We start from the raw sequence: 27,973 nt of genomic DNA, 5'->3' as shown, positions 1-27,973 counted from the left end.
CTAAACTGCTTTGTTTTGTTACAGACAAATATGTGAATATTGCATTAAACACAGAGTTACAGATGTTGAAACTAAGTGTTACACTCCCCAGTCTCACCTATATCATCTCAGTATCTTTCCCCTCCGATTCTGCCCTCACAAAATCACCATGGTGGTAACTGTAATTTCTACCAAAATACCATAGTTTACCACAATATCTGTAAGTGCTCTCTTACTCTTACTTCTAATAAAACCTAATAAATGAAAATATGATGTACTTTAAATAGTTATTTTATTTAACTTTATTATATTTCGTTTTGTTTTGATGACCATACAGGCTTATACTAAGCTCTAACAGTTAAGGTAGTAATACTAATATTTATAAATGAGTTTTTATTTGAGCGGAAACTATCGTTACCATGGTATTTTTTTTGTAAGGGTAATTCCTTTTCAATATGCTTTAAAGTTCAGTTGATCATCATACTGAGGGACAGCGACATGGCTTTTTAAACAGCCCTGGCTGCTCTTTTCAATCCCTATTGGAGACCAGCGTGACCCCCAACACATTGTGTCCGTGGCCCGGGCTGTGCTCCAGGGCTCTGGGACGGTGCTGGAGTGAAGGGGGGGGTGGGCTGAAAGAGTTGATCCCAGCAGAGCAGGAGGGTCGTGGCCCGCCAACGGCTGTCAGGGAGAATGTCTGACTCTCTTTAATAGAGACGTCAACCTTCACAAAGACAGCTTGACGGCTCCGGATGAATAGACAAGTGTTAACGCATCTGTGTTAGCCGTTTTCGTTCTTTTTGCATTTTTCGAACTGCATGTTGAGTTTGAAACAACTTTCAAAGTTGTTTCTGGCTTTTTTTTTTTTTGAGTTTATAGCTGAATATCTTTATTCGGTCTCCCTTTCTCTCTATATTGTTTGTTGCATGCATTGTTAGAGACTTTAATGTGCTTTTTAGGTGATGTTAAAGGGATAGTTCACCCAAAAATGAAAATGCTGTCATTATTTACTCACTCACATTGTTCAAAACCTGAACACAATAGATGATATTTTGAAGAATGTCAGAAACTAAACAGTTGATGAGTCCCATTGACTTCTGTAGTATTTTTCCCATTGGTTAACCATAATCTTCAAAATATCTTCTCATGTGTTCAACAGAAGAAAGAAACTAATACAGGTTTGGAACAACATGAGGGTGAGTAAATGATGACAGAACAGAAGTAAAAATTTTGGGTAAACTATCTCTTTAACAAATCTACCAAATATTTTTCATTTCGCAAAGCCATACTGGGCATAATGGTGCATTTTTGCTCCTCAAAGGTGATGCGCCAGAAGTGGCTTTTATCTTTGTAGCTACGCACTAAGGATTCCTCCTCCCACTTAGTTAAATGAACTAGGCTGTGTAAAATGTGGCTTGTGCAAGTCTCTTCATGTTTCTGTCTTGTCATGCGCACACAGTTTCTCTCGCACAGGCAAATACTAATAGAAACGCGTTTATATTAATTGTAATCCTAATATCATAATTTATCTCTCTTTGTTTCAATATTTGTTTCTCTCTCATTTTCCCCCCTCATTTAGAAGCAGTTTGATTGTCCTCCCTGGGGCTTCAGACATGAGCCTTGAGGCGCTGGAGTCTGGTAAGCTATTTATGTTCTTTGTGCTCCGTTGCTAAATAAATTGGAGAAAAACAATACTATAGACCGGCTCTGAACCTGAAAAATACAATATTGAGAGTTGTATTGCGCATATTTAAATTGCTTTGGCTTAGTGTTTACCTCGACACAAAGTGAAATTTCTGCAAGTTCCTGCCTATATATATATATATATATATATATATATAAAGAGCATTCACTTTCACGCTCTGTTGATATGGTTTGATTTGAGGTGATGAGGCTGTGTGGAAAGAGCTGAGCAGACTTTGCGGTGTATGAGCTATTGGTCGTTTAATGTTTCAGATGCGGACTCTGGTCAGGATGTGTCCGAGTTTAACTGGGATGACTACCTGGAGGAAACCGGGGCACTTTCTGTTCCTCATCATGCGTTCAAACACGTGAGTAAATGTGGCCAGCTTGTGTTTGTTCTACACCACCATTCTGAATCTTACACTGGAAAAAATATTTTTGAACAAAGTTGAAAGCTTTTAATCAAATTTGAAAGTGATAAAATACTGCTTAAAAACATGTTTTACGATTACGATTTACAATTTACCATTACGCTGATGCAGCCAGGTGGAGTAGACTGATACATTATAAAATGTTATGCATTTACATACAACTTGCATTGCATTCAAAGTAAACCTTTTATCAGCTAATGTCCTGAATAATCTTTAAAGGTCCCATGTTGTCAAAACTGAAATTTCCTGGCTTTTTTCATGATAACAGAGGTCTAGGGCCTATAAAACTACTATATAAGTTTCAAAACAGTCAATCCACAGACAGATGCACACAGCCTGTATTAAGTAACTGTGCCTTTCCTCGAGCCGTTGTGACTTCCGTATAAATGTGATGTCAGAACTACTCAGTCACTGCCTTCAGTCACCAGCCCACCGTCAGGACAGCATTGCACAGGCTTCCGAACAACATTAATATAAGAGAACAGTGGCTAATGTTTATTAATTCAGAAACGCCACAGCAATTTAGTTCGACCTTAACCGTCTGGTCTGCATATTTCACAAGTGACTGCTTCGTCAGTTCAATGCCGGTTTTTCAAAGAAGCTACTCCTCAAAGATGCTGCAGTCCCTACAGTTCATAGTTTTACAAGTTTACCTTGGGCGTCAATTGCAGCATATGTTCTTGTGTTCTGTGGGCATCTTTGCACATTTACCACAAGCAACACCTTTTACAGAAAAAAGTAACATTGTAAAAGAAATTGTTGCACGTCAACTTACTGTATCAGTAGGAAAGCAATAGTTACATAGCTTACTGCATTCGGTGTGTGTCTGCTAACGTTACATTATAAAGCAGTTAAGAGTTTCAAAATCAGTGTCTAACTAGCTATTAACGTACATATTTTGGAGATTTAAATCGAATTTGACAAAAAAAAAGTCTGAGTTTGCTTACAGACAGTTTAAATTAGCGTTAACGTTGAATCTGCGTGCAGCATTGATGTAATGGTTATTATAATACTCTTACAATAACGCAGAAAGTAAGGAGGTGGTTGTTTGTCTCCTGTCGTCGCCGAGTCCGGCTTGAACAAATAAGGCCGGATAACATTTCCCTCAGCAATGTCCATCATTACAGGTGTTTTATTTACCTTACTTGTGGTGAGCATCACCAAGCCACAGCAGGCTACAGCATACATGACCCTAGTTACCTGTGGTTGGCCTGGCCGTGCGTCACTCAGAAAACAACAGGCCAATCAGAGGAGAGGCTCATGAATATTAATTAGAAATGCCAAAATCGACCTGTTCTTAGCAGAGCTCCTGAGAAAGGAGCTGTAAAAAATGATTGGGATGGGTTTTGGTACTTATACCGCAAATATATATTCTTAAGGACATCAAAACCTAAAATAAAGCTTCAGAAAGGTGTACAATATGGGACCTTTAAATCAGCTTAATTAGCTTATTGAGACATTGCTTTTCGGTCACGTCCGATGGCAAAAACAGAAATATAAGCCGCACTGAAGCCAGCACACAAGAAAACTGTCATTCACCTTTAGAATTTTACTCTTTATGACATTGGCCAAATGTCTGAAGTCAACACTCAGTTTAACTCTCTATACATTAGTGATGTATTCTTACTCTCATGGGAATTGTAAGACCAATAAGTGACCATTTACATCTTAAAGAATTTATTTTCTGGGTCAGGAATTAACCAGAGCATGGAGAAATAATACCACTGATAATACCACAGAAATTCCCCAGGTATTTATCGTCAGTCAAATGGCAAAAAAGTCTCTGTAGTCCAGTCCTGTCTGTTGCAGAGGCTAAAGTTGTTGAATATATTCGGTGTTTTATATTATAGACAGCCAGTTGTTTACATTAAAAATGTATTCCAGTTGAAATGTTTGACATAAATGGATGGCATCAATGTGTTTATATGGATAAAATATGTGACAAAAAGCCAACATAAAGGAAAAAAATGCCCCTATTGTCCTTATAAATGCAAATATTAAAAGGTGAAGTGTCATTTTCTGATCCTTAAAAAATAATTACCATGCAAAGACAAGTAAAATGAATGCATTGGTAGGCTTGTCTGTGCATCCCGACCAACCCAAACAGTAGTTGAGGGCAGGACGATCTGTATGCCGGACAATTTGAGACAAGGGGATTGTTTGTTTCAAAACAGTAATTATTTTTGTGTTGTTACTATTAACTTAAAGTAAAAACTATTAAAAAGGTAAATTATTAAAATAAAGCTGAAATTAAATAAAATATAAATATTAGAAACATTTTTTAAACTGAAATAAACAAGTACTAATATTACTAAAACAAAAAAATTAATATAAATAAATTAAAGCTAAATAGAAACATAAAAAAAAGAATAAATATGACAAAAGAACAAAAAATTACTAAAACTTTTTTAAAAGATAAAACTGAAAATATAAAAGTAAAAGTTATGTCAAACTACTAATAAATATAATAGTTTATTAATAATACTAAAATAACACTACTAAAATTACTAAAAATAAAAATGAAATAAAAATAAATTAAAATTAAATGGAAATATTATAAACTCTATAAAAGAACATAACAAAGTAAAACTTAAATGAATACTTAATAATACTAAAATAACACTACTAAAATTACTAAAAATAAAAATGAAATAAAAATAAATTAAAATTAAATGGAAATATTATAAACTCTATAAAAGAACATAACAAAGTAAAACTTAAATGAGAACTGAAAATATAAGTTAAAGCTAATTCAAACTACTAATAAATAATATAATAGTTTATAAATAATACTAAAATAACACTGTACTAATAATACTAAAACTAAAACTAAAAATCAAATAAAGTTAAATAGAAACTTTAAATTAAATAAAAAAATTAAATTGAAAACTGAAAATATAAAAGTAAAAGCCAATTCAAACTACTAATAAATAATACAATAGTTTATAAATACAGTAATACTAAAATAACACTGTACTAATATTACTAAAACTTAAATATTTTTTTTTTATTAAAGCTAAATAGAAACATTAAAAATACTAATTGAAATGACAAAGGAGCATAAAATGACTTTAACTAAAATGAAAATGAAAACTGAAAATATAAAAGCTAGTGATACTAGTGATTATAGGCTGGTGATTTCCTTTGCAGGTGGACCAGGGCCTGGAGACGGGTCTGACTCCTGGTATGAAGCTTGAGGTGTGTGTCCGTACTGAATCAGAAACAACGTACTGGGTGGCCACGATAATCACCACCTGCGGACAGCTGCTGTTGCTACGATATGAGGGTTACCAGGATGACCGGCGTGCCGACTTTTGGTGCGACATCATGACCGCCGACCTGCACCCCATCGGATGGAGCAAGCAGCAGGGTCGACCGATGAGACCTCCTGAGGGTGAGAATGGCGACTGAGCAATTTCGCTATGCTTTCTAATTTAAGCTGATTAGACCTTAATTGAATGTTGTGGCTTTATAGGTGAAGATGATTTGAATTCAGGCTCTGCAGAGGTTATGCTCTTGGGTCTGAATAGCTGTGTATGCATCATCCACATTTGCATATTTCTTTATGTACTTCAAAATGCGGCGTTGCTTGCAGCGTAGTGCTAATTCCTGTAGGTGGTTGCTCACTGTCGATTTGTGGGCATATTCAGGAAATGGGGGAAGGGTGTTTATGTTGGGGCTTTTATTTAGCTTGCTGCTTGCTGATGGGCGCAGCCTTTACTCCTCTGAAATTATTAAAGGACCCATTTTAATACTTAAAGCTTCTTTTATTAATAAAATCCTGGAATAGAGTGCAGTATGTACTGGAGTGGGGGAGTCCAGATGGTTGCTGGCATTTTGCTTCTGGCTGTCTGTGCTTTATTGACAGCTGCACTTATGGCCCAAAATAACATGTCAATGGTGAAGTCATCATAAGTGCAAAATGGCATAAATCTGTCAGCAGGATAGTCTGTTAGAAGATCTGTATGTCTCTTAAATGCGGCCCTGAATTTGTGCTCAGGTGTCCGGGAGAAGCACGAGGACTGGGAAGCGTTGCTGGAGAAAGCTCTGGCTGAATCCTGCAGTGTACCTGCTAGTCTGCTGGAAGGGGTAAGAGATACGCCTTAAATGTAAGAAAAATGTATAGAAGGTTGGTCATTATTGCAAAAATAAACTGATAGGGTGATCAATTCAAATGAATACCACTATTTTTACTACAGTCAGTATTTCAATGTTTTAAGTTGCAGTGGTATGAATAAAGTGAGACCGCAGAGTGATGTAAATATACAGTTAACAGTCATTACACAAAAGTATTTGACTGTTTAATGCTGCCGTTGACCAATCAGAATCAAGTATCAAATAACTTTTATTCAGCAAGGACACAATAAATTGATGTAAAGTAAAGTGCTAAAAACATTTTTTATTTCAAATAAATGCTGTTCTTTTGAACTTTCTATTCATCAAAGAATCCTGAAAATATTGTATCACAGTTTCCACAAACATTTTAAGCAGCACAACTGTTTTCAAAACCAAAATCAGCATATTAGAATGATTTCTGAAGGATCATGTGACACTGAAGACTGGAGTAATGATGCTGAATATTCTGCTTTACCATCACAGGAATAAATAAAAAATTTAAAATATATTAAAATAGAAAAATTCTAATTATGTTTCACAATATTACGGTTTTCTTTTGCTGACCCCAAACTTGTGAACGGTGATGTACGTTGCTTGTTTTTCAATGTTTATTTACATAACTCATTGAAAAACAGCAGAGGTTTACCCAAGGTGCTGTACAATTCTTAACACAAAATATTAAGATGAAGAAATGAGACTATTAAAATCATGAGAATAATTAATAATTGCAAAACTTAATCTAGCCTCAAACAGTATTAAAAACTAAGGAGTAAAAAAAAATTAAGGGTAGCATCAGTTCCGGCAGGTCACGTTTGTCAAGCTTGCGTCAGCTGACACTCAGCTGATCCACGTCTACTTATAGGAATACAACGCCTATCACTGTATACATATATAAGCTCCTTCAGTATTATCAGCAGCTATCGCGTTTCTCAGGAGCTAATTACTCTCCTCCATCCCCAGCTCCTCCCCTTGAATTAGAATAAATTCTTGAATAATGATATCTGCAGTACATTCATGGTTCTGTTCTGTTTACCCTAAGGGGGGTTATTGCTGCTCTCCCTGCTCTTATCCATGCTAGGCTGAATGGATGCACAGGGAGTTCTTGCCCAGAGCAGAACCATACCGCCAATCGTATTTGACAATAGTGGTCCTGACAGAATTGTCTTTTACACTGTTTTAACTGATGGTTGTTACATATTACTTTATCTGTATATCTGTGGGTTTTTTTCTTTTCTTGTGCGTGTGTGTTTGTAGGCCCAGCGTGGCTGTAATCCTATAGATCTGTTAAGTCAAGGTCTAAACGTTGAGCTCGTGGACCGTCAAGATGCTGGGGTGGTCTGGTCTGCAGTGATTGAGGAGAACGTAGGGGGGCGCTTGCGGCTTCGATATGCCGGCACAGACGGGCTCCCTGATGCCCAATCCATCACATGGGTCTTCTACCTGGACCCCCTGCTTCATCTACCTGGCTGGGCACAGGAGCACAGCTGCACTCTCAGACCACCTGCAGGTGAGGGTTTCATCATTTCTAAATATCTTTGTTATAAATATTGGAAATGCCCATCAAATTAAAAGACCTTTGTAATTTAACTTAATAAAGTCTAAACCTTTGTAGTTGCATTCTGTATACTATACAGTTTTTAAAATAGGATGCTTTACAGTGTATGATTTTGTTACTAGCATGACCTTTTTTTGGGGGGGTTTATGTTCTTGGCACTATACTACAGTATAGCTTTTGAAAGCTAGCTTCTGAAAAATGTAAGTGGTCAGTGCAGCTAAAACCATGGAAACAGAAGCAGAAGCTGATAATAAATGTAGATCTTGTGGTGTTATTGCGGCATGTTCTGTAGCTAGATGATTCCTAACAGAATAGGGTGAATGAACAGACCAACAGGACTCACAGTTGAATCTTCCTGACCTATTAATATGCAAATCAATTAGATTGCTCCATGCTGAGGTTGAGATCATGAACAAAAAGGTAGGTACCTCGAATTGTCCTCATAAGCACATCTAGAGTACTTTTACCCTGGGAGACCCACATATTACAGTTTAGCTAATCAATGGTGGAGACTGGTGGATGGGGGAAGGGTTTACAGGGGCTTAGATCAGAGTCCACTAGCTTTTAAAAGATAAACTTATGATGAGGTCAGCAGAGAGCTGATGTGTGTTTGTGTATGTTTATTTGTAGCTCTGCTCTCCCTGCGCACTGAAGCTGAATGGGAGGAGGTGAAGAAGACGGTCTTCTCTCAGGCTCAGGACTCCAGCATCAGCGAGGAGTTTTACAGGGTCAGTAAATACTGATTAACTACCACATGTTTGCTAAAACTTGACTCTGACCCTAAGTTTGCTTGTGTGAACCCTCTCGGTGTGATCCATAAACTGGAGAGTTAATGGAGATCCACTGTGACCTTTGTGCCCTAGAGCTAAGCACTTAACAGCAGCTTGCACCAGGTTGATTGTCCTAGTGTAACCCCTGCTCGGACACAAAAATTTGTCTGCACGGACATCAGTGGACTGTGCTGATGACGGAAATTACGTCACACGAAGCGTAGCGCGAGTGATTTGAGCTTTCAAAAACTAAAGGTCCACTAGGTAGTGCGCATGCACCGAACTCGTTCGTCCACGCTCACATTCAAAATAGTTACACGTTTAAGTATGCACTAGACAAAACCCGGAAAAGGAAGTATACCCATGCACCTTGCATTTTTCCATTCCACTGCCTTTTGTCTTTGAACACAAAAACACATTGTGTGTGAACGACACTTTAAAGGGATAGTTTATTTACTCACCCTCAAGTTGTTCCAAACCTGTAGGAACTCCTTTCTTCTGCTGAACACAAAGGAAGATATTTTGAAGGATATGGGAAATCAAACAGTTGATGGTCCCCATTGACTTACATAGTATGGAAAAAAAAAAGAAGGTAAATGGGGCTCATCGGTGTTGTCACACGTCAATTAACTGGTGGGAAAATTTCCTCACCGTCACATCCCTAATAAGCATGTAATACTAATGGCACAACATTTGCTTCAACAGAACACATTGCTTGCAATACCGACCTTTCAAATGATTTATAAATAATATCAGCCCTTTCTTGACTCATTATTTGATCACAGTCCTGTTCTATAATATTCATTTGACACAAAATTAGACTAGAATGCAGAAGAAGACGGTAACTGGATGCTACTTGCTGAATAAAGCGTGCAACATAATTAAGTCATGTGACAACAATGTACTACTACTGCTTGGAATGTTTGTTGTTGTATGCCCTCATGGAACAAAAATATATGGGAACATACTGCAAAATATAATGCGATATATATTACATTACATTTACATTTTACATTTCCATATAGGGGAAACTAGTGCTTACATTTTTCAATATACTGCAATATATGCATTGACCATGCATGGCTATATATTAATACATATAAAATATTTATAAATGAAGACAAAAATAGCATTGCATGTAATATTCACAGTGTTATATCCTTTATTGTGTACATATATTGCACATACATGTTCCCATATAAATGTAAATGTAAGTTATGAGTTTGCTTGCCCAGCATGCTTTGTTAAAGGTATAGCGGAGGATTTTCCCGAATTTTAGAAAAGAACCGCCCTCTCCACTTTTTGAAAAAATGCACATGCGCAACACTCTACCTGCTCCCGAGAGGGAACGCCTATTAAACGTGTGCACGAGAGAGCATGCACGAGCTAATCATAGCTTACATTAACTTTTATTTAGGGCTGCACGATTTGGGGAAAATGTCATATTGCGATAATTGAGGTCAATATTGCGATTACGATTGCGATATGCGATATAATAAACAAATGGTTTCATGAGTCAACTTGCTTGGTTCTCAAGGAAAATAAATGCACACACAGATTAGTGATAATCAGCCTAAAGAAAAAAGTTCTTTAGTCAAGAGCAGTGAGTGTTTTTCTCTGTTCCCTTTGTTCTTTGATTAACTTTAGCGACAGATTATTTTTTTTTTTTGCATTTTAACAAGAACAAAACATCATTTACATACAAGAGTACATATAACCATACATGTCAGGTTAAGGAAAAATAATAATAATAAAAAAGAAATTGAAAAAAAAGAAAAAAATAATAACTTTAGCGACAGATGTAATTAGTGGCTACTGTACTGTCCCTTTAAGACCAGCCGCTGTCAGAGACGCGGATCTCACACGCGCCTCATTCTTTCACGAGTTATCACAACTCTTCGTGTTCATCATAAGACTACTCTTATGTTATGAAGACACTCGAAAAAAAGACATTTTTGCATAATTGTGTGTGTTATTGTTCGTTCAAGCTCGAAAGAGAACTGTATTCTGTCATGCTGTTTTGTGCGCACACACGATATTAGCGCGAGTCTTTCTGTGTGTCACAGTCAGGACATTCACAGGCAGCGCGTTCATTTTGGCATACATGTGTGTTGTTCGTTCTACCGCGAAAGAGAACTTGATACTGGCGCGCGTCTATCTGTGTGTGTGTGTCAGGAGGACATTCACAGGCGGCTCGTTCTTTTATGTCTTATCGCGCATGAATGGTTTAAAAGCATTTGCATTAATAAGTGCGTTAACAGCGCTAATTTGTTTATTTAATATAAAATCGCAGCATTTTGCGTCATATAATCGCGTAGGCTTGACATCGCGATTGCGATTGCGATACGATTAATCGTGCAGCACTACTTTTATTAGCAGTGATTTTAAATGGATTTCTCCAAATAGCATGCCAAACTTTACTTCGCGACTGAGGCATCAGTGGGAAGCCCAACCTATGTTTTAAGCGCACGCCATCGTGTGAATCGTGTGCACGAGCACGTACGACGGCCTTACGTAAACATATCACCAGAATGATTGACACTTAGGAGGACCAATAGTCTTGATGATCCACCCGGAAAAAGAAAATCCTCCGCTATACCTTTAAAAGACTGTTAAAGGAGAGTAAATGTTAACATTAAGTGTTATTTAATGTGTTTTGCTCAATATTAATATAGAGGGGAGATCTGTTTCTGTTTAATGTTGTATTATTTTGTAATTTAAAAGGTTTTCTGGTATGTCTGAGTTTTTGGGGTTACCATTGTGCTGAAGAGTAGAGCCTGTGGCTCGGTTAACGATATTAAATGTAATGGCTGTTCCCTCTTCAGCAAAGCGATAGTCTCTTGGACAAATACTTTAGTACATGCAGGTGTGCTTTTGCTAACTAACTTGAAAATATGAAACATTTATAAAGTAAATAATTAAAATATATAAGAAATATATTACATTCCTCTATATATGTGTGTTTATGCTGCATAAGTAAATATATCTGCAATATATTACACATGCAGTACCATATCTGATCACATATACATCGGTATATTATGAAGTGTATTACTGAATATGAAATTACATACATTATGATATATTAGTAAATATATTGTCTCATATTTTTCCATATGAAAAGCGCCAATTCCTTACGTATTTTTTCAATATATTGTAATATAACACAATATATTATTATGTATATTTTCAAATATACTGTTAAACCATATAATATATTGATCATTCATATATAGGGAAATATATTTTCTTTTCATAAGGGTGTATTCTGTTTCACATACTATTTTTAAGAAACTAAATAGTTTAAAGTTCCTCCAAGTTTTCTGTCATTTCAAAATGACTTAAAAAAAAAAGTATCCTTAAAGAAATATTTTAGTTTAATTTAATTTAGTTTAAATTGCTTTTATATTTGTATTGCAATCTGTATTACAAACAGCCAACATATCAAGGTATGAAATTAATTCAGAAACAGCTAGAAAATACTTTTTCCACTTTATTGTTTCGACTTTATTGTTTTTTCTAATTTATTCAGTCATATTGATGGAGTATATGCTTGTTTCTGTATTCAGGACAGATCAGCCATCACTCCGCACTGCTTTACTGATGGGATGAAGCTGGAAGCTGTGGACCCAGCAACTCCTTTCACCATCAGTCCTGCCACTGTGGCCAAGGTATCGTAATGGACTCTAAAGTACCTCCCCTATCCTCTCATTTCCTCCAAAATGTGGTCGACACACTAAACTGCTGTAGTTTGGGACTGTTACCCTAATACTTTGCTGAGAAGAATTGCTAATAAATAAAGATCTGTAACAGACAAATTCAGTGTTGATTTGATTAAGTAATAAAACATAGCTGATAATTAGCTATTAGCTGGTAATTAACTGGTGAAGTGGATTTACTTATTAAAAGTTAATGAAAGTTATCATGAGGATTGTAATGTTTAAAGCAGATGTCTTAACATCGGTCAGTAGACCGGTAAGATTTTAAAACGAGCTGTTCATTCATAAATACGTAAGATCGCTGTGAAAATACAGACTGGAAGACAAGACAACGAGTGCAGCGCTGAAAAGGGGCGGGGCTACAAAAGGTCAATAGGGTGCAGTGGGTTTGGTAATTGAGAATGAATAGGGGAAGTCAAGTGAGATGAGGCAATGCCTCCATTGGATATGATCGGTTATGATTGGTTCATGCGATAAATCCTGCCTCTTGTTCTCATGCGTGTTCGCAAACCGGCTGGAATGAAGAAAATGATGGTGTTATTGGGAAGACAAATTAAAAAGTAAACAACTCAGCCACTTAGATATCACCGCTTTATGTCCCTTCAAAATCAAACTTGAAATGGCCTGAAAACATGATGACTGTGGGGTTTTTTAGTGAGGAATCAGCTTGGGGTACATTTTTGTGTCTGTGATCAGTGTTTAGTGAGCTTGATGACTGATGAAAATAAGTTGACTATTAAAAAGAACAGCTGAACATCAGTTCACTACTAAAATATTATATTTTAAATTGTTACTGCCTTTAGTTATTATTTCGGAATAAATGTAAAAATGTGTACAAACACTAACTTGATGAAATTTACACTTGGTTTTAATAAATAGAACAATAATTACATAGTGTAAATATGAATGTACATTTGATATTGATTTGTGTGTGTGTGTGTATATATGTATATGTGTGTGTATATATAAAACGGTGTATACATGCACACGCATATTATTTTCTGTGTGATTTTTTTACATTGAAGGGCAGGTGTTTTCCGTAAACATGGTTGTATTCCAAATAACTGAGATCAGGATGAATAGGAAAACCATTTGTAGACCCGTGCCCTTATTCTTAGCTTCATTCATGTACATATGCTGTATTGATTTACCTGTTTATGTGTGTGAGACAGGTATTCAATGATCAGTTCTTTCTGGTGCGGATGGACGATATGAGAGATGAGGCACAGAAGGAGGGAGGCGGACGCTCTTTCCTTTGTCACAGGGACAGTCCGGGAATCTTCCCCACGCAGTGGAGTCTAAAGAACGGAGTCAAGCTCAGCCCTCCTCCAGGTCTGGAGATACAATCGTCATATACAGTATATAGTAAAGAAAGTGAAATAACACAAATGACTGATAAAATATGAATAAAAAGGACCTAATGGGAAGGTGGCACATCCTTTCCTTTCAGAACAGCTTAATTTCTTGGAACGCAGTCCTTCAAGTCCTAAACTGTCTGTAGGGAACATTGCATAATTGTTCTCAAGCAGGATAACTTAGATAATATCTGGCGATTGGATATGCCACCAAGCATTTCGCTCATCCTGCTGTCCATGAAACATTGGTTTCCTGTGAATATGAACACACGAGTGAGCAGTGCTTTTACTGTCGTGAAAAACAGCCTCATTCCTTGGCAGTTATATTGCCCAGCAGAGCAGTCATTAGACCTAATGGCTGGTGTGGGATGGTTGGCCATGTCTTTATGGATCCATCCCCATTTTAACAGCTGGAAACACACTTGAGGCTTTTGAACTTTTCCAAACATAATCCCATCTGGATAAGAAATCAATAAATGCGATTCACCATTTTGTTTTGATGCAGAAGTTTTTTCCTTAACACCCAGTTGTATAAATATATCAATGGTTTTGGTCTTGGAGACACTATTTGACCTCTTGCTTTAAGTGCTGCCATATCAAAGTGTTCACTGTTAGATCTCTTTTACGGCTCACATGCTACTAATTGCCAATCAACATATAGATTAGTTCATCCTTTGAATTGCCATTGGGGTTCTCTTTGTGATTTACTTCAAAGTTAAAGTCTTGTTTCTTCTAGCGTTTCAGTTATTTTGTAATCTATATGTATATTAGGGATTAGGGAGACAGTCATGATGCAGTTAACAGTTTCTCAGGTGCACTTGTTGACCTTTGTGTGCGTGTGTGTGTGTTTGTAGGGTTCCAAGGTCAGGACTTTGACTGGGCAGACTATCTAAAACAGTGCGAGGCTGAGGCAGCCCCACAGCAATGCTTTCCTCCAGTGAGTTTCTCCTTCTGTGTATTTAAAGATGGGTAAATTGCATGATGGTCATTTTGTCCAGATCTATTCATTTATTAAAAAAAATAATAATAATAATACATAAATACAGTTTATACAATGTAATCAATAGCTCTCTTTTATGCTTAACATGTTTTATATTTTGAATTAAAACTAATTTTGATATTTTTGGGGTATAAAATCTAAAATCCTTCATTACTGCATCAGGACAAAGTATGATTTTTTTATTTTTATAACTTTATTAATTAGTTGGACATAATCAGTCAATTAAGTGTTTAATATATCTGATAAAATATCAGATTTTGATTGACAATAATTTGTAAGAAGCAATAATTATGTATAATTTATATTTGTAAATAAAATAGTAATAAAAACAATGATTAAGATATTAGTCATTTTTCTGTAATTAGTTTATCTGTAAAATAAGTGTTTTTGATTCGTTTTTTCAGCATGTTAATATTATACTTGTTTTATATACACATATTCAAAGGTTTGGGGTCGGTAAGATTTTTAATGTTTTTGAAAGAGGTCTCTTATGCTCACCAAAGCTGTATTTATTTGATGAAAAATACAGATATATTATTACAATTTAAAATAACTGTTTTCTATTTTAATACAGTGCTGGTCAGAATTATTTGCCTTCATTGTTTATCCTTTTGATATATATAATTTTTTTAAATTATTTTTTTATGCAAAAATCTAACCTTTTATTAAAGTAAAAGAATTGAAAGTGGGGGGAAAATCACATTATGAAATAAATGTTTTTCTTCAAAACACATTGGGAACAATTATTTGCCCCCTTTAATTAAATACTTTTTGCAACCTCCTTTTTCCAAGAGACCAGCTCTGAGTTTTCTCCTATAATGCCTGATGAGTTTGGAGAACATCTGACAAGAGATCAGAGACCATTCCTCCATACAGAATCTCTCCAGATCCTTCAGATTCCCAGATCCATGTTGGTGCTTCTTCTCTTCAGTTCAGCCCACTCATTTTCTATAGGGTTCAGTTTAGGGGACTGGGATGGCCATTGCAGATGCTTGGTTTTGTGCTCAGTGACCCATTTTTGTTTTGATTTTGATGTTTGTTTTTGGATCACTATCCTGTTGGAAGATCCAAACATGGCCCATTATAAGATTTCTAGCAGAGGTTGTCAGGTTTTGATTTTTTATCTGTTGGTATTTGATCGAATCCATGATGCCATGTGTCTGAACAAGATTTCCAGGACTTCTGGCAGAAAATTAGGTCCACAGCATTAAATGTCCATAGAACATTTTAAAAGTAACTGACACTACTGGAACTTCAGACAGAACGGGCTCTATGCTCAGATGAAACAAAAAATTCGCTTTTTTTGGCAGCAAACACTTAAGATGGGTTTGGTGCACACAGGGCTAAAAAAGTACCCCACGTGTAAAATGAAATACTCTGCTATATCTTTAATGCTGTGGGCTAGATACATGGCATCATGGATTCGATCAAATACCAACAGATAAAAAAAAATCAAATCCTGCTAGACCTCTGCTAGATGTTTGGATCTTCCAACAGGACAGTCAAAACAAAAATGGGCCACTGAGCACAAAACCAAGCATGTGCAATGGCCATCCCAGTCCTCAGACCTGAACCCTATAGAAAATGAGTGGGCTGAACTGAAGAGAAGAAGCACCAACATGGATCTGGGAAAATGAAGGATCTGGAGAGATTCTGTATGGAGGAATGGTCTCTGATCTCTTGTCGGGTGTTCTCCAAACTCTTCAGGCATTATAGGAGAAGACTCAGAGCTGGTCTCTTGGAAAAAGGAGGTTGCAAAAAGTATTATAATAATTGCAAATAATTGTTCCCAATGTGTTTTGGAGAAAAACATTTATTTCATAATGTGTCACCCCACTTTCAATTCTTTTACTTCAATGAAAGGTTAGATTTTTGCAAAAGATAATAATAAAATATCAAAAGGATTAACAATGCAATTTATTTTTTACAGCCATCTTTGATCATATTTATACCAAGGGGGCAAATAATTCTGACCAGCACTGTACATTTTAAATTGTAATTTATTCCTGTGATGGCAAAGCTGTCTTCAGTGTCAAATGGTCCTTCAGAAATCATTCTAATATGCTGATTTGACGCTCAATAAATTTCTTATTAATAGCAATGTTGAAAACAACTGTGCGGCTTAATATTTTTGTGGAAACCTTGATACGTTTTTTCAGGGTTCTTTGATGAATAGTAAGTTCAGAATAACAGCATTTATTTGAAAATAGAAATCTTTTGTAAAATAAGTATTCATTTCTTACAAATTGTTTGAATTTTTTGCAAAACTTTGTCAACTCTCAGCTATTGATGACATTTTGTTGGTCATGTGACTTTCTGACATTGAATTACTTTTCAATTTCCTTGTAGGACCCATCTGATCAGTGCATTAAAGAATCCATGATGCTGGAGGCCATCAATCCGCTCTGCCCTGAAAACATTCACGTAGCAACTGTTACCAAGGTCAAAGGTCAACACATGTGGATTCGTTTGGAAGGTGTGATGTCAACATTCTTCTCTCTGTAGCATGGTAGCTCTGAATGACCAAAACTAATTATGCAGTGTCCTTGAACTGGCTTCAGAGGATACTAACCAAGCTGAATCCCTGATTAAAAATAGCAAGACCAGTAACAGACTAATTTAAGACTAGGCTTAACCCTTTATAGACATCATAGAAGGTCAGTAGGCATGAGGATTAGTCAGTAGGCATGTGTCCTGGTACTGAAGGAGGTTAGCTTGTCTGTCTCATATCTTTTCCTCCCACTCTTTGCTCAGGTCTGAAGCAAGCTGTCCCAGAGATCATAGTTCACACAGACTCCATGGATATTTTCCCAGTGAGCTGGTGTGAAACAAATGGCTATCCTCTTCTGCACCCTTGCAAGCCCAAAGGTCAGTGTTACAGCACAAACTCTCGATTTCAGAGAACGTTCATGATGCCAAAGTGCTGTCCACACAAATTACCCCATAGATTGATATTTATTTTTGACATTGGCTTGGTAAGACATTTAAATGAATGTTTTATGTGATATTTGCAGTAGATAAACAGAAGAAGGTTGCGGTTGTTCAGCCAGAGAAACAGTAAGTAAGACACAAAAGTGTTAAAATTGAGTTCAAGTAGTTTTGATTATGGAAAAACACTCATTTATCTCTTTCATCACAGCCGGGTACCATCCAAAGACTCCTCACCTGATACTACCAAACAGCTTATTAACAGCAATCAGGCTGAGATGGGTGAGCGCTAGATACACATCTGAACACTCTTACAAATGCATGGTCTTCCTTGTCAGACATTTACGCAGTCATAAAAGCTCAATGCTCTCTAACACAGTACTATTTTAATCTTGTTTGTGTGCCACCAGGAGGCCAGGCGAATGGGAAGTACTGCTGCCCTAAGATCTATTTTAACCATCGCTGCTTCTCAGGGCCCTACCTCAACAAGGGCCGTATTGCAGAGCTGCCCCAGTGTGTGGGACCTGGGAACTGTGTCCTGGTACTGAAGGAGGTTAGCCACAACAGACTGCTTGTTTGCAATAGTATTTAAATGTGTTTGTCTTTTTTGGCAATAACATGGGAGGTATCCAATTGAGTAAATGTTATTAAAGTCCCCCTGTGGTTAAAATCAAGTTTTTAATGTTGTCTATATGTCTATGTGGTGTTTTTAATATGCTTAAAGACAAACCATGTGTAAATTCATAAGTCAGCACCATTGCTAAGTATTTTTTCCTTAAAACTTTTTGAAATCGCCTCTGTCCTCTACGCCACAAATATGTTATAACCAATTCAGTCAACGTGAGGTGGGCTTTAGCATATTATTAACTATAGTGCGAAGCAGGGGGGGCTTGAGAAGCCAGGTTATCCCGGTATATTTTTCTGTTGATATGAAAAATCAGGTACATTTTGCAATATAGTGTATATTACAATGTTATGATGAACAATATGCCTTTTTCCACTGACATTCTGAGTTGTTCAAAGCATTTCTAAGGGTGCTGATTTTTAGAAGGCAACTGTCTCACTCTGAGATGACGAACGTACAGGAACATGGTTTATGTGACATTAGCAACACGTTATTAGCTGTTTGATAACGTAGTCAAGCCAAAGGCGATACATTAAACGCATTACCATTCTGATACATAGACTTGTAGACGAGCCTGTATGATTCGCTCTTCCACTTCTTATGAATCAGTTTCTGGTTCAAACATATATTGCTGAATTAAGCCAGTATTTCCACTTGCCTTTGTGCAATGTTTATACAGTAAAGTTGACAGAGGGGATCAGGTATTCTGACATTGTATGAGTGAGTGGAGGCGGGGCTCATTTGCATATTCATGATTCACGTATACTTAATTATGCAAGGGTGTAGAGTTACATTCAAGCTATTTTAATGCATGAAAAATTATTTTCACAGGACAAAATGTTTAAATATGTCATTTTGTTGAACAAAAATAAGGGATACAATTATTGACTACAGGGGGACTTTAATAGTATTTTAAGTCTTAACTTCCTATCCTGCGAAAACTCGTATGGAAAACTAGATGAATGTGCACAAGAGGCTGTCTGTAATGGTGATTTTTACAGATAAGATGTTTTTTAGGCATGACACAATGCTAAGTATCTAAACCCCCCTTAACTGTGGTAAAATAACAGTAATGCACATCCTCAAGTGGCTTATTAGTTTTATAAAATGCAAGTATGATAAAGGACCAATATCAAATTTTAGTAAATATGTTTTTGTTTATTTTAGGGATGTAAATTAACTTGTTAATTTTAGTACAATAAAATTTTAACAAGTGTAAAACATTTTTTTTTTAAATAATTTAAATTGATTTAATTAATAATAATAATAATAATAAAAAAAATTAACCGATTGATAGCCCTAGTTTATTTGCATGTAAAATCTGTTATTACAGATGTAAAATCTGTAATATGTAATATAAATATAATAGAAAATTCTGATAAAAATTCTCCTGCTATGAATTTATTTCATTAGTCGAACTGTAGGTCATAGCAACTTATAGTGCATTAATAGACAAAATATCTCTATTTTGTCATAGTTTTGAACACTACATTTGACTACCCATTTTGTTAAGACTTACGAATACCTTTGCTGTTTTTTTTTTTATACTGACCTCTTGACCTGTGTCCTGTGCAGGTGCTGACACTGCTGATAAATTCAGCTTATAAGCCCAGCCGAGTGCTGAGAGAGCTGCAGCTGGACCAGGAGGGCCGCTGGCAGGGTCACGGAGAGACACTTAAAGCCAAGTGAGTATATTCTGCCTTAAGGCCTGGGTATACTTCATTTTCTGCATTCTGCTCAGCCTCGCGCAGCTTTCAAAGTACACTCAACCGCGGATAAGCGTGGATGCATGCACTCAACTAATGCACAGTACAATTGCTTTTTTATACTCTACCATACATGTCATTTACAGGATATTTGCTTGGAAGGATAGAAGACGAAAAGTAGCGGATCCAGAGATGGGCTGAATCCGAAATTGCCCCCTATACCCTCAAATAGGGCATTATTTGAGGGACACCTATTTGTAGTGGTGTCCGAAACCATAGTGGACGTTATTGAGAGCGCTCGTTCTATCCTACATTGCACTGCAATAACAAGTGCACAGCTGATGTACGATCAACGGCTGTCCGAATTCCCTCACTTATTTTCATTCACTTCTTCAAGTCAGCAGTATTAGTGGACTAACGTATGAAATGGGGGGCGATTTCGGACTCAGCCACGGTCTTATTATTGGGAGATACGAGGGTCAGAGACTCTACCATTGGAAAAAGCGTAACAGCTAACTTGGATCACGTGTGCCTTAATAACCAATTACAGCCTTGACGTCAATGAATTTCTTTCAGAGTTGTGCGACAGTCAATCACTGTTGATACCATAGAAAAGAATGAGAAGTGTTGTAAACTGAATCATACCTGTCTCGCAATTGTCTGTGACTTCTCTTATAAAACAGCATTTCATTTGGTGTAAACTCAAAAAAAAGATAATTCCAAAACTAATGTTAAGGGGCAAAGATGTCGAAGATTAATCGATGGGCTGTCGATTCATTAAATGATAAGCTATTTCCTCACAAAAGTGGTTTATTCAGCGTAGTGAAGCCTCTCCTCCATTGACATCCATTCATGCCTCGTCTCCTTCCCTTTTTCCGGCTAAGGTTGTAGGTTTTTAATCACGAAAATGACGTCACACGGTCAGTGCACAAACCATCGCAGAACACGGATGGCAAAAGTATACTTTTGGGCTTTAATGTTTTTTTTTTTCTGAAAAAAATGAAGGGAGAAAAACTTTTACAAAGGTACCTGATCAAAGAAGTTGTCGGAACAAATTATGCTTTTTTTTTTTTTTTTTTTATCAATGCATATAATAATTTACGATTCAATGATTGACATAAATAGTTTGGTCTCGGTTTCCTGACAAGTCTGTGCTTCACAGGTACAAAGGGAAGAGCTACAGAGCGACGGTAGAGATCGTTCGCACAGCAGACCAGGTGGCCGAGTTCTGTCGGAAAACCTGCATTAAGCTGGAGTGTTGTCCCAACCTGTTCGGCCCACGAATGGTCCTGGAGCGCTGCTCGGAAAACTGCTCTGTGCTCACCAAAACCAAATACAGTGAGCATCACTTCAGCTATATTCTCTATGTTTATATCAGTATTGTATTATGGTATGGGCTTGCTGGATGGATGGTACAGTACATTTATCACTCCAGATAAAATTATTGCAGATATTTGAATTGCAAATTTTGCAATGACCAAAAAAAAAAGGAGAGAAATGACATTTTGTACTTTTTTGTAATTCCTATTATTTTCAATGATTCTCTTTAGATTTTTTTTGTCCTTTTTTTTTGCTGTATTATAGTAAAATTATTATTGTAATACAAAATGTATTTATTTATTTTTAAATTAGATCAATTAAAGCATATATTATCATATTATCTCATATAAACACTAACATTTAAATAATATATTATTTTTGTTCACATTACAGCAATGAGAGTCATTGTGTTTTTGTTTTGTTTGTGTTGTTTTGGTTTTTTTTGCTTAATTTGCATGAGAAAAAAAACTTAAATGTCCTGAAAATATGCTTCATTGTGTTTATAAAATATTTCTTTCTTTCTGGGTTGAAATATGACCTGACGTTTTGTGGACTTCAACCATATAAATCATTTAAGTTAAATGACAGTATAAATTACGTGCTGTTTAAGTTGTTTTGTGAATCTAACAATACCTGTTTTATAGCATATTACTATGGGAAGAAGAAGAGCAGGCGTGTGGGCCGACCTCCCGGCGGACACTCCAACTTAGAGGGAGGTGTGAAGAGACGAGGCAGGAGGAGGAAGAGGAGGAAGCAGCTCTTCGTCCACAAAAAGAGGCGTTCTTCTGCTTCAGTCGACAACACTCCGGCAGGTTCCCCTCAGGTAACAAGAGCTACACGGTTACAGAAGTTTGAAACCACGGGTTGCATTTTGTTCATTTAATACAAATGTTTCCATTTCTAAACATCATCACCATAGAAATGAGTGAATTTTAGAATTGTTGACATGCTCAACATCAGAGCTTTGATTAGTGACCTATAAATAGTGCAGAATCGTATCCATTTCTTTTTCATTTTACGTCATAATGCTTTAGAATCTTTAACCCAGATTTTCAATGTAGTCTCAGATTTTTGGACCACACTGAATACAAAATAAAATCTGGTCAGATTAACTGCTTAACAAGAACCATCTTCCTCCATCTGTTTTAATGTGGTCAATGCACAATCTGTTGAAAACATTTGCTCAGAGTAAATGTCATTTCCATTAAGATTCAACACACGAGCAGAATTCAGATGTTCTACCACCACAGCATCAAAGTGATCATATCGGTTGTTAATATTAAATATATGTTGGCTAGCATCAAACAGTATGTTGCAGTATGTCTACGATGTGTACTAACGTCACTGTCTGGCCTCACAGGGCAGTGGTGATGAGGAAGATCTGGATGAGGATGACTCTCTAAGTGAAGATACAGGCTCTGAGCTGCAAGACGAGCTGATGGATGACTCCGAATACTCGGAGAAGAAGTCGCAGCCCGCCACTCCCTCCCCCTCCCCTCCAGAAACCCCCCGTCCCACACGCAAACGGCGCAAAGCTCGCTCGCCTTCCTGCTCGGATGATGAGAACAGACCTCCTTCACCCAAGGTAACACTGCGGCAGTCTATAAATATTGGATGATGATGTAATCATTTCTATCAGTTTTTCAGTGAGCAGTGATTCTCAACCAGGGTTCCGGGGCCCACTTGGGGGCCTCAGCACACTTCCAAAGGATAGCTTAAATTATTTAAAGTTGAACTACATATGCTTTATGCTTTAAAATTAAGACAACTAAAATCAATATTAAAGGCTGATATCATATTTTTTTACGGTAATTTGTTCTCTCAACAACTGTCATTTTTATTTGTGGACCAGGACTGCCACTGTACTGAAAAACACAGATATATGAGGGAATTTTGGGGTTTCCAGACCTGGAAAAGTTATGGAAAATCAATAAAAAATTTAAAAGTCTAGAAAAGTTTTATAATGAATATAATTTATTTCTATGTCAAACTCTAAAATATTTTATTAGATATAAATTATGAGCAAAGAAATAATAATAATAATAATAATATTTATTAAATATTTAAATACATTTAAATTGCCACTCAAAATGAGTAGCTTTGTCATTACAGCAGAAGTACTAGAAATATTGTATAATTTATAATAATTTTACTTGAATGAAATAGCATTATTATAAATATAATTTATAATATTTATAAAAATATTTTAATAAATTTAAATTTCCACTCAAACTGAGCAGCTTTGTCTTTGACAGTGATGAGCTTTGACAATCCTGGCCAAGTTATACTGATTTGCTTCCTCATTTAATTCTGTGAAATAGTGGCCATGATTTACTTTAAATTAGAGAATGAATTGGTGCAATGTGGCCACTAATTAATAAGTTGTGGGAATTCTTAATTTGTGGCCAGGATATCTTTTTTCATAGGGCTGGACCCGAGTATTCGTTCAGTGGGTTGGTATTAGATTTTCAATTTTGGGATTCGAATATTCAGGTTATTTTATTTTTTCCACATACCTGGCATCCCCCTCGAAACAGTTCTCATTCGCACTTGAAAATGTTTACACTATAAAATCTGGCGAAATACAATACTCTTTTTTTACAATTATCTTATATAGCTTAGCCGTTTTTAATAGGATGGACAGTTGAAGGAACCCAACCTCGTTATATAATAAATATATTTGCTTCTTCTTAGCCTACTAAAGTGTTCCCTGCAATTGGAGTGGCCTATTCTCTGTCTAGAGCACACAACTGCATGAGCTTGTATTTTGGGTTAAGCTTTGACATTGTGGAAAAGAGAATAATAGAACCTAAATGTATTAGCCTTTTTACCTGTTATTTAGGGCTGTGCCGGTAAACTTGACAACCACATCACTGGCGGTGATCCGCCAAAACACTTTTTTGTTGTGTGTCAATGCTGTTTAACTGTTTTACATGAATATTATGACGAGTGAAGCACAAAGCTTTGTTTACAAAATAAACAATAGGTTAGCAATTAAATGTTACATGGCAACCATGGAAACATTTGGATTCATGACGAATGAGAGAGTTGTGCGTGAGCCCATAAATTTAAGCTTTGTCGGCTTTGTATTTTGCGATCTGGTCTCCCGATTATCAGCCAGTTTAACAATATTCCATTAGTTATTTCACTGGACGTGGAATCTCTTGTTTCTTTTCCCAAATCTTCACTCACGTCAGCGCAGTGCGGTAGGCTTAGGCTATATCATGCGTCTTTGTGTGGAAATGTATAACAATTTAAGTTACTATTATTTACTGATATTTATTTCAATGCTTTACAGTGTTGTTTCATTGACGGAAGTGCTCAAATAAACAGGCATGTCTGTTACGAAATGGATGTTTGAGCCTCGTTTATTATTATTTTTTTATTTTCCATTAAAAGCTTCGAATATTCTATGATGATTACTACCGAAGCTTCGAATCGAAGCTCAAAAAATGGTATAAGGACCAGCCCTAATGTCATGTGCGGAACTTTGTAGGTTTGAATAATTGGAAATATCGTGTGGCCCTTCAAATATCATCTTTGACAATGAAGAGCTTCAGAGTCAGAAAGGTTAAGAAATGCTGGTTTACAGTATATAAAATCAATATTTTTAATGTTTAGGAAAATTACTGTCTAAGTGTGGTATTATGTACTGTATTTGTTTCGTTTTGTATATGATAACTGACTGGTTTGCTGTGTCTCTTCTGAAGAGTCCACGTACTGAAGCTCCTCAGAAGCTGTGTCTGGACAGCAGTCCACTGGAATGGAGTGTCACGGATGTTGTGCGATTCATCAGGACCACTGATTGTGCTCCGCTGGCACGCATCTTTATGGATCAAGTAATTGAACACACATTAACATCCAATCACAAGTGGTCAGATAAGATAAATCGCTGTTTATACCTAGTAGTAATCTCCTGTGCCCACCTATGTGCAGCAGAAAATAGTAAATGTTAGGACTTTGGACTTTTGTTTCCTCTTAAAGGGATAGTTCACCCAAAAATGAAAATTCTGTCATCGTTTACTCACCCTCAAGTTGTTCCAAACCTGTATGAATTTCTTTCTTCTGTTGAACACAAAATAAGATATTCTGATGAATGTCAGGAAACCAAGCAGTTGATGGACCCCATTGACTTCCATAGTATTTATTTTTTTCCTACTATGGAAGTCAATGGGGACCAGAAACTGTTTAGTTACCAATCTTATTCAAAATATCTTCTTTTGTGTTTAACTGAGGAAAGAAATTCATACAGGTTTGGAACAACTTGAGGGTGAGTAAATGATGACAGAATTTTCATTTTTGGGTGAACTATCCCTTTAAAGCTACTGCATTTTCTTAGAGTAATGGTTGATTGACAGGAGAGAAGACTGCTTTTCATTGTTGTCCGGGAAGCACCCGGATTAGTGTCGGCTCTTTGTGCGAAGCCCCCAAACATGACAGACAAAAGTCATTTTAAATATCGTTGCCATTAATTAATAATTTGCTTAATTTAAGATCAGTTGTGGCCATGATGTTGTATGTCTAAATTTGTCTCCTCATTTTAATTCAGTGAAATAGTGGCCATGATTTACCTAAAATGAGAGAACAAATTAGTCCAATAGTGAATTCTTCAGGATATTTTTTTTTTTTCACACGTCATCTTGCGGATGACACGTCGGTTTGTAGGTTTGAATAATTGGATCGCGAAACGCTTTGGGCCACGTCTAAACCTAAAACAGATGTTTATACTAGGTGTAAATACATTGCATAGATTAAACTACATCTTCTGCTTCACATGCTTATGAGTCTTCATTTAGGATCCTACATCTGTATATTATTCAACTCTTTTTCATTTACCTTCCAGGAAATTGACGGTCAGGCGCTGCTTCTGTTGAACCTTCCCACTGTACAGGAGTGTATGGACCTGAAGCTCGGCCCTGCCATCAAGCTGTGCCATCACATCGAGCGGGTCAAGCTGGCATTTTACCAACAGTTTGCCAGCTGAGGGTGACCTTCTGCAGAGAAGAGTAGGGCATTTGACATTTTAGGTGACTTTCCTAATATGTGCGATCTTCCTTTTGCTCTATGGATCATAGAACCTTTAAAATCACTTAGCGCTTTAGACGCCTCCTGTACCATTAGTTCTTCAGCAGGCGCAGTTGAGATTAACTTCTGGAGGGGCGTTTTTCAACAGGGTCAATCTGGTACTTTTACAGCTGGGCTCTCCATCTCAAAATAAGCCTGGACTAGTGTTTAGTTTGATCTTTTTCTCTTTTTTTAAAGATCTGGGTTGGAGGAACTGTGTCTGCAACAGTAAGCAAAGCTCTTTACTTGTTTTAAAAAAAAAAAAAAGACGTTATTAACTGTAGAGCGGATGACAATGCAATTACCTTAAGCACAAAAAATAAATAAATTGCCCATGTACTGTAAGTGGTATGCAAACTTGTACATACGGGAGTGTTAATGTAAATACTGTAAATAACCAGATGTTAATTTTAGTGGGACTGCTTTAATGTTCCCATTTCGGTTTGGTTTTCTATAACAGCTTGGGAATTACACTAACACAACAGTGCAAAAGAAGAAGTGCTGCCATTTTGGTTTCTGTAAATACTAATAAGAATTTGCTCATCCTAATGATGCATTATTAAATAAAAGTGCAAAGTAATAAAAAGTAATGAGGTGTTGGTTAAGACGTAAGCACACAAATACTTCAGGTTATGTCACTGACTGTGATAGGGAAAATATGAATTGTGGCAAATCCAGGGTCTATCAACAACACCAAATTGAAAAGAGTCTTGTATTCTTACAAACCTGTCTGCTTGTAAAAGTATTTTTCAAGTAGAATGCAGCATCTGTGTTTCAATGCAAATACTGCATTCAATAATTTCAGGGGCATCTATGTTGTAATGGTCTAAATAACTGGTTTGGTCTTGCATTGCAAAGCTATACCCCAACACAACCAGATAGAATCATTTGATTTATTATCTGTGGATTGTATTTGAATTGGTAATGAGAGATGCAACAGTCTCCCTTTCCTTTATTTAACAGTCCATTTCCCTTCTTTGAGTATTTGTGCTGGAATGAGAAAGATGAATTTGGATCCTCGTCTTGCCACATTCCGTTTTGTTCATTTCCTGTTTTTCACCCGTTTGATTAAAGGTTGTTGAATTAATATTGCTTTACTTTCGATTATATGTTGGTGGAAAATGTTATTTAAAAGAAAATAAAATGAACAGAATCTTGCCTTTGGTTTCTTTTTCAGGGGGCAAATTTAAAGAAGGTGGATGGGGTCTTAAAAAAACTAAATGTAAGAGTTCTATGCCTTTATAGACCATTAACATTTAGGTAAATGTTGCATTATAATTATATGGTCTCTCTTGTGTATACTACCGTTTAAACGTTTGGGGTCGGTAAGATTTTTATTACGTTTTTTTGAAAGGAGTCTCCTATGCTCACTAAGTAAAGCTAAAATACAGTAAAAACAGTAATATTATGAAATAGTATTACAATTTAAAGTTTTCTATTTTAATATATTTTAAAATGTAATTTATTCCTGTGATGCAAAGTCTTCAGTGTCACATGATATTTCAGAAATCATTCTGATAGGCTGATCTGCTCAATAAAAAATTTGAAACCAGTTGTGCTGCATAATATTTTTTGTGTTAACTGATAAAAAAATTGCAAATTTGACATTTCTATTTGAAATAGAAATCTTGTGTAACATTATAAATGTCTTTACTGTCCCTTTTGATCGATTTAATGCATCCTTGCTAAATAAAAGTGTCAATTTCTTAATGGTAGTGTATA

At 36.3% G+C, this 27,973-nt stretch overlaps 1 protein-coding gene across 1 annotated transcript in view; it reads left to right on the top strand.

Moving 5' to 3' along the window:
• The window catches only part of sfmbt1 (Scm like with four mbt domains 1), a 29,581-nt gene extending 2,172 nt beyond the window's left edge, over nt 1-27,409 (top strand). The window contains exons 2-21 of the mRNA XM_084394504.1: nt 1,559-1,617; nt 1,936-2,030; nt 5,244-5,487; nt 6,094-6,182; nt 7,464-7,716; nt 8,395-8,492; nt 12,104-12,205; nt 13,426-13,585; nt 14,463-14,545; nt 16,958-17,084; nt 17,363-17,476; nt 17,623-17,665; nt 17,748-17,818; nt 17,947-18,089; nt 19,737-19,846; nt 21,030-21,205; nt 21,832-22,010; nt 22,548-22,772; nt 24,898-25,026; nt 26,031-27,409. Coding sequence (XP_084250630.1) covers nt 1,593-1,617; nt 1,936-2,030; nt 5,244-5,487; nt 6,094-6,182; nt 7,464-7,716; nt 8,395-8,492; nt 12,104-12,205; nt 13,426-13,585; nt 14,463-14,545; nt 16,958-17,084; nt 17,363-17,476; nt 17,623-17,665; nt 17,748-17,818; nt 17,947-18,089; nt 19,737-19,846; nt 21,030-21,205; nt 21,832-22,010; nt 22,548-22,772; nt 24,898-25,026; nt 26,031-26,171 — 2,607 coding nt within the window. The 5' untranslated portion in view covers nt 1,559-1,592 and the 3' untranslated portion in view covers nt 26,172-27,409. The remainder of the gene's footprint in view (nt 1-1,558; nt 1,618-1,935; nt 2,031-5,243; nt 5,488-6,093; nt 6,183-7,463; nt 7,717-8,394; nt 8,493-12,103; nt 12,206-13,425; nt 13,586-14,462; nt 14,546-16,957; nt 17,085-17,362; nt 17,477-17,622; nt 17,666-17,747; nt 17,819-17,946; nt 18,090-19,736; nt 19,847-21,029; nt 21,206-21,831; nt 22,011-22,547; nt 22,773-24,897; nt 25,027-26,030) is intronic.
• Nucleotides 27,410-27,973: the final 564 nt, after the last annotated feature.

The sequence above is a fragment of the Rutilus rutilus genome (genome assembly GCF_951802725.1).
Source record: "Rutilus rutilus genome assembly, chromosome: 22".
NCBI classification, from domain to species: domain Eukaryota; kingdom Metazoa; phylum Chordata; class Actinopteri; order Cypriniformes; family Leuciscidae; genus Rutilus; species Rutilus rutilus.
This window is presented reverse-complemented; position numbering and strand designations above follow the sequence as displayed.